Source organism: Heterodontus francisci, chromosome 1 (genome assembly GCF_036365525.1).
Source record: "Heterodontus francisci isolate sHetFra1 chromosome 1, sHetFra1.hap1, whole genome shotgun sequence".
NCBI lineage: Eukaryota > Metazoa > Chordata > Chondrichthyes > Heterodontiformes > Heterodontidae > Heterodontus > Heterodontus francisci.
The window spans coordinates 253351425-253366576 of record NC_090371.1 but is presented as its reverse complement, the minus strand read 5'-3'; the positions used below and the strand labels follow the sequence as shown (position 1 = coordinate 253366576).

Below are 15152 nucleotides of genomic sequence, written 5' to 3'. Positions count from 1 at the left end.
AACTTTAAAAAGAAAGCAAGAGACAAAGAACTGATAAAAGGTCACTGCTAGCAGCCAAAATGGCCACTGCAATTTACATCTAAATCCCCTACATACCAATGTATCAAGATGGAGACGTAGTTCTGGATATCTCCAACCAGAACAATGGTCTGAGAATTTTGAATGGACTACCTGCCATGCCTTCATTAACAAGACATTAAAGGCAATCTTGGAATATTAACACTGGTGAACATGGACCACTCAAAGGGTAATCACTGAAACATTGGAACCTAAGAGAGATTGGCATTCTTAGACCTGATCTAATTAAGTTGCAAAAGAGAGAATACACTGGGCCATCATGTGACAGACACTCCATCTGTGTGAAACAAACTGTTCCTTCTATCTACAGACAGACAAGCATCAGTAAAGGACCCAAGTGGGGCCTCCATATGACCTTGCAAATTCGAATCCTGTCTGCTGGCTGCAAGCATCCAAGCCTATCATTGCTGCAGACAGAGATCCTGGGAGGAAAACTATCTGCATCATTGTCTCCAAGAAAACCCTGAACCAATTGGCCACCTCTACCAGCCAGAAACTTCATGAACACCAGGTTTAGCCAGAAGACAACTGAGTTACCAGACTCCACAGACTGTATACCCTTTTTTTTATTGTTCGGGACTCTAATCCAACCAATCTATTCTTTCCCACTCTGTAACCTATTTGTGTGTGTGTGTGTGTGTGTGTGTAATTCTTGTCTCTGTATGTGTGTGTGAAAGTTGGGGCGTAGTTTATTATTTTACTTAGATTGGATTTTGGTTTTAAGTACAATAAACTAACTTCTTTCTTGTTTAAACTCAAGAAAACCTTTCCAATTGGTTCTTTTAGGATCATAGCACATAAAATGGGCGGCACAGTGGCGCAGTGGTTAGCACAGCTGCCTCACAGCTCCAGTGACCCGGGTTCGATTCTGGGTACTGCCTGTGCGGAGTTTGCAAGTTCTCCGTGTCTGCGTGGGTTTTAGCCGGGTGCTCCGGATTCCTCCCACATCTAAAGACTTGCAGGTGATAGGTAAGTTGGCCGTTGTAAATTGCCCCTAGTGTAGGTAGGTGATGGGGAATATGGGATTACTGTAGGGTTAGTATAAATGGGTGGTTGTTGGTCGGCACAGACTCGGTGGGCCGAAGGGCCTGTTTCAGTGCTGTATCTCTAAATAAATAAATGAATAAAGGGTTAAACACATAAAGCATATCCACTTTTCAAAAGAAATAAATCCTGTTACCGTCAAAGGAGTGGGATAAGAGGGGAGCTTTTCGACCCCTCCTCATGTGATCCTAACAGGTGACTTCTGCAAAAAGAATGCATTTTGTGCTTGTTGTATTTGTGGTAAACCCAGTAGCGCCTGCCTTTCTATTCCTTGATGTACTGCTTTTTCTTTTGTTTAGGAAACGTTGCTGTTGTACGATCATATGTTGCTGGTGCAACTTCACTTCAGGAAAGGACCACTGCAATGGCAAATATCAGTGCTAGTCAGGCACTGGGTTTTATACTGGGGCCAGGTACAAATCTTGTATGTGTAACAATGTTTTGGTCATTGGCAAGTAGTTACTGATGAGATTCGCAAGTCAGCACCTCACCATCACTCCCTCCATGTGTTTCTTGTTGTGTGTTTTATTTTAACTCTGCTTTTTTTTTGCTTTTTGATCATCTTACTGAGCTGTTAACTTTATTCTGGACTAATTATGGTGTTGATTGTGCCACATCAAATGGTAATGGACCTGAAAGTATAAAGGAAGCACTCTGTTCCTGCTGCCAGTAGCACTGCCACAGAAAAGGAAAAAATAGGATTGAGTTTTGTGGTTCACAAATCCTCTCCTTCTGCTTCTTGTCAAAGTGGCTTGGTTAGTAACACTCTCACTTCCAAGTCAGAAAGTTGTGGGTTCTGCCCCGATGCAGGATTTCAGCTCATAACCTAGCCTGACACTCCAATGCACTACTCAGGGAATTTCGCATTGTCAGAATTTCTTTGGATGCGGTATCAGACTAAGGCCTAATCAGTTTGTTAAAATCCTGTGGCACTCGTCGATGAAGAGCTGGGCATTCTCCCAGTATTATTTTCTTAACCAACACTACCACAATAGATTACTGGTCAATTTGTGAGGAGCATCCAGGAGGGCTTCTTGAAACAGTATGTGGATAGTCCAACTAGGGATGGGGCCATTCTGGACCTGGTATTGGGGAATGAGCCCGGCCAGGTGGTCGAAGTTTCAGTGGGGGTGCATTTCGGGAGCAGTGACCATAATTCCATAAGTTTTAAGGTACTTGTGGATAAGGATAAGAGTAGTCCTCGGGTGAAGGTGCTAAATTGGGAGAAGGCTAATTATAACAATATTAGGCAGGAACTGAAGAATTTAGATTGGGGGCGGCTGTTTGAGGGTAAATCAACATCTGACATGTGGGAGTCTTTCAAACGTCAGCTGATTGGAATCCAGGACCAGCATGTTCCTGTGAGGAAGAAAGACAAGTTTGGCAAGTTTCTGGAAGCTTGGATAACACGGGATATTGTGAGCCTAGTCAAAAAGAAAAAGGAAGCATTTGTAAGGGTTGGAATGCTAGGAACAGATGAAGCACTTGAGGAATATAAAGACAGTAGGAAGGAACTTGAGCAAGGAGTTAGGAGGGCTAAAAGGGGTCATGAAAAGCCATTGGCAAACAGGATTAAGGAAAATCCCAAGGCTTTTTATACATATGTAAAGAGCAAGAGGGTAACCAGGGAAAGGGTTGGCCCACTCAAGGACAGAGATGGGAATCTATGTGTGGAGCCAGAGGAAATGGGCGAGGTGCTAAATGAGTACTTTGCATCAGTATTCACCAAAGAGAAGGACTTGGTGGATGATGAGCCTAGGGAAGGGAGTGCAGATAGTCTCAGTCATCTCATTATCAAAAAGGAGGAGGTGTTGGGTGTCTTGCAAAGCACTAAGGTAGATAAGTCCCCAGGGCCTGATGGGATCTACCCTAGAATACTGAGAGAGGCAAGGGAAGAAATTGCTGGGGCCTTGACAGAAATCTTTGCATCCTCATTGGCTACAGGTGAGATCCCAGAGGACTGGAGAATAGCCAATGTTGTGCCTTTGTTTAAGAAGGGTGACAAGGATAATCCAGGAAATTATAGGCCGGTGAGCCTTACGTCAGTGGTAGGGAAACTATTAGAGAGGATTATTCGGGACAGGATTTACTCCCATTTGGAAACAAACGAACTTATTAGCAAGAGACAGCTTGGTTTTGTGAAGGGGAGGTCGTGTCTTACTAATTTGATTGAGTTTTTTGAGGAAGTGACAAAGATGATTGATGAAGGAAGGACAGTGGATGTTATCTACATGGACTTTAGTAAAGCCTTTGACAAGGTCCCGCATGGCAGACTGGTACAAAAGGTGAAGTCACACGGGATCAGAGGTGAGCTGGCAAGATGGATACAGAACTGGCTCAGTCATAGAAGACAGAGGGTATCAGTGGATGGGTGTTTTTCTGAATGGAGGGATGTGACTAGTGGTGTTCCGCAGGGATCAGTACTGGGACCTTTGCTGTTTGCAGTATATATAAATGATTTGGAGGAAAATGTAGCTGGTCTGATTAGTAAGTTTGCGGACGACACAAAGTTTGGTGGAGTTGCAGATAATGATGAGGATTGTCAGAGGATACAGCAGGATATAGATCGGTTGGAGACTTGGGCGGAGAAATGGCAGATGGAGTTTAATCCGGACAAATGTGAGGTAATGCATTTTGGAAGGTCTAATGCAGGTGGGAAGTATACAGTAAATGGCAGAACCCTTAGGAGTATTGACAGGCAGAGAGATCTGGGCGTACAGGTCCACAGGTCACTGAAAGTGGCAACGCAGGTGGATAAGGTAGTCAAGAAGGCATACGGCATGCTTGCCTTCATCGGTCGGGGCATAGAGTATAAAAATTGGCAAGTCATGTTGCAGCTGTACAGAACCTTAGTTAGGCCACACTTAGAATATTGCGTGCAATTCTGGTCGCCACACTACCAGAAGAACGTGGAGGCTTTGGAGAGGGTACTAGGAGGTTTACCAGGATGTTGCCTGGTCTGGAGGGCATTAGCTATGAGGAGAGGTTGGAAAAACTCGGATTGTTTTCACTGGAACGACGGCGGTGGAGGGGCGACATGATAGCGGTTTACAAAGTTATGAGCGGCATGGACAGAGTGGATAGTCAGAAGCTTTTTCCCAGGGTGGAAGAGTCAGTTACTAGGGGACATAGGTTTAAGGTGCGAGGGGCAAAGTTTAGAGGGGATGTGCGAGGCAAGTCTTTTACACAGAGGGCGGTGAGTGCCTGGAACTTGCTGCCAGGGGAGGTGATGGAAGCAGATACGATAGTGACGTTTAAGAGACATCTTGACAAATATATGAATAGGAAGGGAAGAGAGGGATATGGGCCCCGGAAGTGCAAAAGGTGTTAGTTTAGGCAGGCATCAAGATCGGTGCAGGCTTGGAGGGCCGAATGGCCTGTTCCTGTGCTGTACTGTTCTTTGTTCTTAATCATCTCATTGCAGTTTGGATATTACTATGCATCACAAGACATTCTGCATAATAGTTACTGTCCTCGGAAGTAACTTCTTCTATGTGAAATGTTCTGATGTGTTTTTGAGAGTTGTGATAGGGCATGACAAAATTCCAAGTCCTTCCTTAAGTTCCAATGTAGGCCACATACAATCAGTTGTGGACAGGTATAGTGATACATTTATTTTACTGTTTAACCAACAGCTGAAACTTGTGAAATACTGTCTGTCATTCCCTGGTTACTGCATCTATAAATTTCACCGACAATACATTTTGATGTTAAATCATCTGCACTATCCCTTTTAGAAAAGAAGAAACTGATAAAGAAAGGGAGAATAATGTAAGCTAGCTAAAAATATTAAAACAAACTGTAAAAGCTTCTATAGGTATGTAAAAAGGAAACGTTTGGCTAAGACAAATGTGGGTCCATTACAGGCAGTGTCAGAAGAATTTATAATGGAATAGAGAAATGGCAGAGAAGCTAAATGATTACTTTGTGTCTGTCTTCACTGATGAAGATACAAGAAATCTCCCAGAATTAGAGATCCAAGGGATTAGGGGGAATGAGGAATTGAAGGAAATTAGTATTGGTAAGAAGGTTGTATTGGAGAAATTAATGGGGCTGAAAGTTGATAAGTCCTCAGGACCTGATATTCTACATCCCAGAGTGTTGAAAGAGGTAGCTTTGGAGATAGTGGATGCATTGGTGATCATCTTCCAAAATTCTATAGATTCTGGAGTGGTTCCTGCAGATTGGAAGGTCGCAGATGTCACTCCATTATTTAAGAAGGGAGGGAGAGAGAAAACAGGGAATTGCAGACCTGTTAGCCTTACATCAGTCGTTGGGAAAATGCTAGAATCCAATCTAAAGGATGTGTTAAATGGACACTTCGATAATAATGATCTGATTGGGCATAGTCAACATGGATTTATGAATGGGAAATCATGTTTGACGAACCTATTGGAGTTTTTTGAGGATGTTACTAACAGAATCGATAAAGTGGAGTTGGTGGACGTGGTATACTTGGATTTTGCTTTTGATAACGTTGGTTGGTTCGCCAAATTAAAGCATATGGGATAGGAGGTTATATACTGGCATGGATTAAGGATTGGTTAACAGGCAGAAAGCAGAGAGTAGGAATAAACGGGTCATTCTCGTGTTGGCAGGCTGTGACTAGTGGGGTTCCGCAGGGAACAGTGCTTGGGCCTCAGCTGTTCACAATATATATTAATGATTTGGATGTGGGGACCAAATGTAATATTTCCAAGTTCACGGATTGCACAAAACTAGGTGGAAATGTGTGTTGTGAAGAAGTTGCAAAGCGGCTTCAAGGGGATTTGGACAGACTTGGTGAGTGGGCAAGAACGTGGCAGACAGAATATGATGTGGAAAAATGTGAGGTTATCCACTTTGGTAGGAGGAACAGATGTGCAGAATATTTCTTAAATGGTCATAGGTTAGAAAGTGTAGATGTACAAAGGGACCTGGGTGTCCTTGTCAGTAAGTTACTGAAAGCTAACATGCAGGTGCAGCAAGCAATTAAGAAGGCTAATGGTATGTTAGCCTTTATCACAAGAGGATTTGAGTACAGGAGTAGTGAAACCTTGCTTCAATTGTACAGAACCTTGGTTAGACCGCACCTGGAGTACTGTGTGCAGTTTTGATCCCCTTACCTTCGGAAGGATATTATTGCCATAGAGCGAATGCAACGAAGGTTCACCAGACTTGTTCCCGGGATGGCGGGATTGTCCAATGAAGAGAGATTGGGGAAACTGGGCCTGTATTTTCTAGAGTTTCGAAGAATGAGAGGTGATCTCATTGAAACCTACAAAATACTTAAAGGGATAGACAGGGTAGATGCAGCTGGGGAGTCTAGAATCAGGGGACACAATTTCAAAATAAAGAGGAAGCCATAGATCAGAGATGAGGAGAAATTTCTTTACTCAGAGGCTTGTGAATCTTTGGAATTCTCTACCCTAGAGGGCTGTAGAAGCTCAGTCATTGAGTATGTTTAAAGCAGCGATTGACAGATTTCTAAATACAAATGACATAAGGGGATATGAAGATAGTGTGGGGAAAAAGGCATTGAAATGGAAGATCAGCCATGATTGTATTGAATAGTGGGTCAGGCTCGATGGGCTGACTGGCCTACTCCTGCTCCTATGTTCCTATTTACCCATTACAAAATGAAAAATGCTTTCTGGGCCATCGTGATATAATCTCTGTCTCTGGCCATACAGACGAAGAGAGTCCCAAGTTCAATTTCGGGTTTATGCTAAATTAATTGACTTCAGCCAGGGAGGCTGCAACATACCCAAGTTGGAGAAGGGGAAAAATTGACTGTTTTTTTGTTATTGATAAATAAACAGTGACTGCTACTTAGAAATTTGCATGTATGAATGCTGTGATGTCCTTCATTGTCAAAAATCTTGCTATCACTCTGTGCAGACTCATGCATGATCAATTAGCCTAAGCTGAGTTACTGGAGGTCACCCTCCTCTGTGGAACTGCAACTCAATGAGAAAATTGCTGCTTTCAGAATAGGGGGAGGGGAATGAATTGCAGACAGAAAAAAAAAATACATCTGCATGCTGTAGAAATTATTGCACTAGAACAGAGAAATACAACTAAAACAACCATTTGCATTTGATAGCACTTCAACCATAAACACATTCTAAATTATTGAAAATGACACAATGCCGGGAAGGAAGAAGCTTGAAGAACTGGCAAAAAGCTAGGTGGAAAAGATAGAATTATGTAGAACTTACAGCAGAGAAACAGACCGTTCGATCCATCTAGCCCATCCCAGTGTTTATGCTACTTACAAGCCTCCTCCCACTTGACTTCATTTAATCCTATCAGTATAAAGGCCTGCTCAGGTCGGGAAAAAGAACCCAACTCGCCCAGCCCAACCTGGCCAGAGTCAGTCCAATTTTGCCCCGAGCCCGAGCCGGACCCGACCATCCCTTTACTTACCTTCAGACTAGGAAGCTGCAGCGCATGCGTGATGACATCACAATGATGTCACTCGCTCACTGCCGAAACTCCGTTTCATCCCGGACTCCCAGCTCAGGTAAGTTTTTTTTTTTTTATAATTTCAATATTTACCAGCAGAGCACTTACCGTGTGTGTCCGGCCCGGACCGACCTGAACCCGACACGTGTCGTCGGGTCCTGTCGGGCTCGGGTCGGGTAGCAGGCCTTTATATCATTATATTCTTTTATTTGTTTCTCCCTTATGTACTTATCTGTCCCCTTAAATCTGTCTCTGCTGTTCATGTCAACTAATCCATGTGGCAGCAAGTTCCCATTCTAACCACTCTCTGGCTAAAGAGGTTTCTCATGAATTTATTCGTGACTATCTGTTATATTTATTGCCCCTAGTTTTGGATTCCCCAGAAGTGTGCCTATCCTATCAAACCCCTTCAAAATTTATAAAACCTGTATTAGTTCTACTTTCAGCCTTCTCTTTTCTCGAGAAAAGAACCCCGGCCCGTTCAGTTTTTTGTTGATTGTTATAACCCATCAGTTCCAGTATTACCTTCTCCAGTGCCTCTATATCCTTTATATCATATAGTCTAACCAAGGTGCTACATGAGTTTAACTTCACTTTTATGCTTTTCAGTTCCCCAGTGCTTTGTTTGCATTTTTAAGTGGCCCTGTTAACTTTAAATAATTTGTCAATCTGTACCCCTAAATCCCTTTGTCCCTGCACCCCGTTAGGACACCTATTTTTCTAGAAGCATTTGTCCTCCTTGCGCCTCACAGGATACTTGTTTATATTGAAATGTATTTGCCATTTACACAATCATGGGTGATCTTTTGCCTCAACTCCACCTTCCCATTTGCGCCCCATATTCCTTGAATCCCTGAAGATCAAAAATCTTATCTATTTCAACATTAAATATACTCACTGATGGAACATCCACAACCCTTTGGGGTAGACAATTTCAAAGATTCACAACCCTCTGAATGAAGAAATTTCTCCTCATCTCTGTCCTAAATGATAGACCCCTTATCCTGAGGCTGTGCCCCGTGTTCTAGATTCTCCAGCCAGGGAATACAACCTCTCAGTGTCTACCCTGTCAAACCCCTTCAGAATCTTATATGTTTCGCACCTTTCAACTTCTGCCAGTTTGAGTAAAATACCTTTAATCCCGATATTCTATTTTCTGTTTTGTAGCCAGCTTGCTATACATTCTGCTACTTGTTGCCTGACTCCACATGTTCTGACCTTAGTCATGAGTGCACTATGAGACCTAATGGAAAGACTTTTGAAAACTCAAGTATATAACATCTCTTGCATTACCCTTGTCTACTCTTCCTGTTACTTTCTCAAAGACCATGCTGACTATTTAATTATATTTTTGGTTTCTTGATATTTCTCTATTACTTGTTTACTTAATGTCAAGCTAAACTTGTTTATAGTTCCCTGGACTTGTTTTAGCTCCCTTTTTAAATATAAGAATAACATGAGATGGATTTTAAGGTAACTCTGTACTTCCTTTATTTTAAAGGTGTAGGAGGACAGAGAAAGAGAGGCAGAATGATTTTGAGAGTGTGTTCTATGGAGTAGAACTGAGGTGACTGAAGGAGCCACCAATGGTGAGGTGAAAGGCTGGTGCACCAAATGCTAGAGTCAGAGGAATGGAGTGTTTAGGAGGGAATATATAGATGAGCATTTTGTAGAGATTGGAAAGGTCAAGGAGAAATTCTTAGATGAAGACAAGGATTTTTGAATTATGTTAATTTCTTTTGCAAGATTAATAACAGTTATGATCACGTACCTTTGGCTACACCCTCAATGCTTCTTTGCCAATCAACATTTTTGCCTCATTATCTCCATTGATCTTCAGTTGATCTCCCACAACTACTCCACTACAAAATGTTTCTCCAAGAAGCTTGGCTAAGTTTTCATGCCAAACAATCCTTTTCCATTCAAGAACTCATAATTCTCTAATAAAACCCAGGATCATTCAAGGCTTGACTACTGCAGGCACATCTGGGGAGTCCTTCTAACTCAGTCCTTGTTGAGAAGAAAATAAATATTTAGTGTAAAAGATGAAGCCAAACTTCTTGGAGGCAATGCTAAATGGAGGAGTTGCAATCTGTCGATTGGAGATGAGCAGAGATAATGGGGCAACCAGAAGTATATGGCTGCATGAGATTGGAACAGGGAACAAAATGCGAAAAACTGGTTGATTGGGTGACATTAGCTACACCCAATATGGAGAGTTTTCAGTAATTTGGAGATTCAGGCTTGACCTATATTTAGTTTAATTTGCCTTTATTGGTTGAGAATGATTGTTCTTTGGAGGCTCAAATAGTGAACCATTGTTTATTCTTGGTGGATATTCACTTCTAGGAGAAGAGTTATGGTCACCTGTGCAATTCAATTTTTAATAATTGTGCTGTATTCAGCATTAATATATTAAGTAAAATATTTTTATTGATGTTCAACAACAGGACAACTGCTGTACTCATGACTTTGAGTGTTAATAGTCACAAAGATAGATAGGTTGCTTTCTAAATTTATTCTGTTTCAGCTTTGCAGACTGCTATGACAGGCATTGGACAAACAGGAGTGTCTTGGAAGTTGATTGATCTTGAATTGAACATGTACACTGCACCAGCTTTCCTAGGAGCTTTTCTAGGAGTTGCAAATATTGTTCTTATTATTGCGTTATTCAGGTAAGTACTGATGGCTGCTTCATTTTACCAAGTTTTATGATATCAGTAACAAGGTGGTGGTAATAATTGCATTGTACACTTGTTTCAAAAAAGCTTTCCTATGCTAGTTGACACTAGGGTTTTGTTGGCAAAGATTTTGTGGCAAAAACTGTTTTTTAACTCCCTTCTTTATGTATTTCCTTCCCTGAGTGAAATTCAGCTTGGTATGTGCTCACATGAGAGATCTGGAACATTATTGTTTCTCACCTATGCTCCTTTGTGACCAGCTGCCTGGAGTGTACATGTGTAATGGGAATTATTTTCCCCCTCTCCACCCCCTCTAAATAAGATTGTGTTCCATCAGAAAAGATTGGATCCAAAACTCCAAATATGGTGAGTCCTTTTGGAGAAGGTGCCAAATGGAATGATTGTATTTGATATCCTGGTGGTTGGCTTAAGGGTAGTAACCTGGAGTGAATAATCTGCCCACTGTCTTGGCTAGGGAATGGAGGGTGAAATGGCTGGACACAAAGGAATAGAACCGTGTGAAACAAAATGAAGCTGTTGAAGGATAAGGTACTGGAGATTGGGTGGTAGCTGTGTTAGGCTACAGTCATTTCTGAGACAAAATCTCGAGCAAATCTGGCTCAAACTGGTGGAATGCAGGCATTCCCTCCCTCTTCTGGCTGTAGGAGGCCTACATATCATGAGTTTGGTTCATATCAATCCTGTTCCTAATGGAAATGTGCCCACTGCCCAAAAGTGGCACCAAATTGGCAATCACATTCACATGTCACATTATCAGAGTAGAAGGGTTTTTCCGCTGCAGCTGACTGGGAGTGTTTAATGCTGATGCTGGGTGCCTGTAATGGAAGGTGTTCCATCTACCAGCACTAACGCTCCTCACCTTGCTGAGTATAACTATTCTACAAACACACAAATGGAAAGAAAAACATGAAAGTTGCTCACCCACAGTCATGCAGATTCAGTACTGGAATTGTTAAATATAGTCTACTCCACAAAGGTTCAGAAGATTTCATGATATTTAAACATTTAAAAATTCTATAAAGTGTATTTGAATCATAGTTTTTTATTATCTCGGTGGAGCTTTCTATACTCTCTACAGCATTATGTTGAACCCTGTCTCAAAACCTTTTTGTCATTATTAAGTTGTGTATTTAATTATAACATTCAGATCAGAAAACAATTCTAAACAAATTTTTTTTTTCAATTGACTGAAAAGTTTGTCCAGTAATGTATTTTCAGTGTAACTGAGTTATCCAGACCAGAAATTCCGAGATTTAATTCTCAGAGCTGAAGACTAAAGGTTGGGGCAAAAAAAAAAAATCAGTCTGGGTTTTTGCTCCTGATCTTTACACAGCAACCCAGTGAAAATACATATGCTTGATTTTTTTTTTTAAACAGAAAATTGGACAATTGTTTTTATGCTCTTCAGCTTCTGTATGAATGCTGTGTTCCATGGTCAAGGTGAGATAATTCTATCCATACAGATCTACACTAGCATTCATTCCTTGGTTTCCTACTAGGACGTCCAACTACCTTTCCCTTCTGCTTCCATATGTAACAGAAAAACATTACTATGCTTAAATGTAAAGCTCAAGTTATAATAACAGTCAAGACTGGCATTCAGACATGACTCTCTTAGAGGGACCATTGCTTTAACAATGGCCCAGAATTTGTGATGAGAATAATGGTGAGGCAGTCAACACTTACTGTTATAATGGAGGAAATTTGACAGCAACTTCTGGAGTATGCACAGAGGCAGTTATACGCAGAAATCTGAAAGTTGCTGTCAGAGATACACCAATTCTCCACAGGGTGCGCTGTGTAGTCCACGCCAGTAGAATTGGCATTGAAATCACTTCAATAGTGAAAAGAATAAGTTCATTAGCGATAGTCAGCACGGTTTTGTGAAGGGTAGGTCGTGCCTCACAAACCTTATTGAGTTTTTCGAGAAGGTGACCAAACAGGTGGATGAGGGTAAAGCAGTGGATGTGGTGTATATGGATTTCAGTAAGGCGTTTGATAAGGTTCCCCACGGTAGGCTATTGCAGAAAATACGGAAGTATGGGGTTGAAGGTGATTTAGAGCTTTGGATCAGAAATTGGCTAGCTGAAAGAAGACAGAGGGTGGTGGTTGATGGCAAATGTCCATCCTGGAGTTTAGTTACTAGTGGTGTACCGCAAGGATCTGTTTTGGGGCCACTGCTGTTTGTCATTTTTATAAATGACCTGGAAGAGGGTGTAGAAGGGTGGGTTAGTAAATTTGCGGATGACACGAAGGTCGGTGGAGTTGTGGATAGTGCCGAAGGATGTTGTAGGGTACAGAGGGACATAGATAGGCTGCAGAGCTGGGCTGAGAGATGGCAAATGGAGTTTAATGCGGAAAAGTGTGCGGTGATTCACTTTGGAAGGAGTAACAGGAATGCAGAGTACTGGGCTAATGGGAAGATTCTTGGTAGTGTAGATGAACAGAGAGATCTTGGTGTCCAGGTACATAAATCCCTGAAAGTTGCCACCCAGGTTAATAGGGCTGTTAAGAAGGCATATGGTGTGTTAGCTTTTATTAGTAGGGGGATCGTGTTTCGGAGCCACGAGGTCATGCTGCAGCTGTACAAAACTCTGGTGAGGCCGCACCTGGAGTATTGCGTGCAGTTCTGGTCACCGCATTATAGGAAGGATGTGGAAGCTTTGGAAAGGGTGCAGAGGAGATTTACTAGGATGTTGCCTGGTATGGAGGGAAGGTCTTACGAGGAAAGGCTGAGGGACTTGAGGGTGTTTTCGTTAGAGAGAAGGAGAAGGAGAGGTGACTTAATAGAGACATATAAGATAATCAGAGGGTTAGATAGGGTGGATAGTGAGAGTCTTTTTCCTCGGATGGTGATGGCAAACATGAGGGGACATAGCTTTAAGTTGAGGGGTGATAGATATAGGACAGATGTCAGAGGTAGTTTCTTTACTCAGAGAGTAGTAGGGGCGTGGAACGCCCTGCCTGCAACAGTAGTAGACTCGCCAACTTTAAGGGCATTTAAGTGGTCATTGGATAGACATATGGATGAAAATGGAATAGTGTAGGTCAGATGGTTTCACAGGTCGGCGCAACATCGAGGGCTGAAGGACCTGTACTGCGCTGTAATGTTCTAATTCTAATAGTGTGAACTTGAGGTACTTGCCACTAGTTCCATGCTAAAAATGGCTGAATATGTTAGGGCTAATGCATTCAGGGGTAAGTGAATTTGTAATATGCTAAATGATAATTATTGCTGAACAACCTCTCTGGCCATGAATTTTTTTTAAATAAATGTTGTGTCTCATTCCCTCAGAAGAGAATTTGTGCTGGAGATTTAAAACAAAACTTTTTTTTTTACATTTTCAGACTGACTCTTTTATCTATCTCCCTTAATCTCACTGCACAGTGGTGCAGTGGTTATTCCGAAGCCTCACAGCTCCAGCGACCTGGGTTCAATTCTGGGTACTGCCTGTGTGGAGTTTGCAAGTTCTCCCTGTGTCTGCGTGGGTTTCCTCCGGGTGCTCCGGTTTCCTCCCACAGCCAAAAGACTTGCAAGGTGATGGGTAAATTGGCCATTATAAATTTCCCCGAGTATAGATAGGTGGTAGGGGAATATAGGGACAGGTGAGGATGTGGTAGGAATATGGGATTATTGTAGGATTAGTATAAATGGGTGGTTAATGGTCGGCACAGACTCGGTGGGCCGAAGGGCCTGTTTCAGTGCTGTATCTCTGAATCTGAATCAAATCTTTATTTCACTTTCAGTGTATTATTTAAATCTAATTTCTATTTTCCTGGTTTGGACACTATGTAGCACAATGCGGATTCTGCAATCTGTTTGATTGAAGAGCTATGCTATTGCTTTCCCTGTTCACAGAAGTCACAGACACCCTGTAGAGGGTGCCACATTGGAATAGATGCCAGATTAGTGGAAATCTTTGCTGACAAGCCCACAAAACATGTATGGGCAACTGTCAGAGAGGTGAATGGCAAGCTCCGTTCCTTTGCTGCTGAGAGCAAAATCCAAACTATTATGGCAATTGGGCCACAACAGAATATTATTTTAAAAGTGTGTACAAATTGTCATTTTAAAACCATATCTAAAATTACAATTTTAAACATCTCTACAAAGACAAACATTTGTTTTTTAGCCCCAGTTTTAACCTTCAATATATTTTTTGCCCCACAGGGAGCATTGCGTTATTGATTTGGATAGCATGAAAAGTAAAGATGGTAATATCCAAGGTAACTCATTCACATTTTCCTGAGATTTCTGTTGAATCAAATTATTAATATATGGATAGTGGCCTATGGAGTATTTCTGTGCTTTTGTGTAGAAAGTCCTGAGGTGCTTGAAAATTCCTATGGCAACATTGATCTAATTGCAGTGGTGACGTCCAACATCCTGTTTTTCATCATCCTATTTGTGTTTGCTATTTTTGAAACGTAAGTGTTTTTCTGGTTTACAAAGCTATTTTTCTGTACTGTACTCGGCTAATTTGATTCTGTATGGCGCACCGTTCTTCTAATAATTAATAGATGATTTGCCAAGGGACTAGCAATTCACAGGATCCATTCTTAATACTGCCTAATCTTGTCAAATGTGAATGAAATTAAATCAACCTTCATCCTCAAGCTCTATTTGAATCCATTAGCTGTGTGCCCATAGCAAAGCGCCCCTATAATTAAAAAAAATTATGATGAGGATTATAAATTACATAATTAGGCCTCATGGTAGTTGTGGCTATTGGTCTGTGTCCCTGAGACGGTTTGTACAGTCTCTTTACATTTCAGAATTGAATGAGAAGTTTAAACGTTTTGGCTGCAGGTTTTAAATTTAAAGGACATAACTGAATATTCTTACATAATTAAGGCAAGGTGGGTAACAGAAAGTGCTGC

At 41.6% G+C, this 15152-nt stretch overlaps 1 protein-coding gene across 3 annotated transcripts in view; it reads left to right on the top strand.

The window, feature by feature from the left end:
* mfsd8 (major facilitator superfamily domain containing 8) overlaps positions 1-15152 on the top strand; it is a 110635-nt gene that overhangs the window by 48403 nt on the left and 47080 nt on the right. For all 3 annotated transcript variants that reach the window (XR_010976028.1, XM_068042940.1, XM_068042933.1), the window contains 4 exons: positions 1422-1535; positions 10100-10244; positions 14443-14498; positions 14591-14699. Coding sequence is in view for 2 of the 3 variants with exons in the window: in XM_068042940.1 (XP_067899041.1) it covers positions 1422-1535; positions 10100-10244; positions 14443-14498; positions 14591-14699 (424 nt within the window). In the remaining variant the exon portion in view is untranslated. The remainder of the gene's footprint in view (positions 1-1421; positions 1536-10099; positions 10245-14442; positions 14499-14590; positions 14700-15152) is intronic.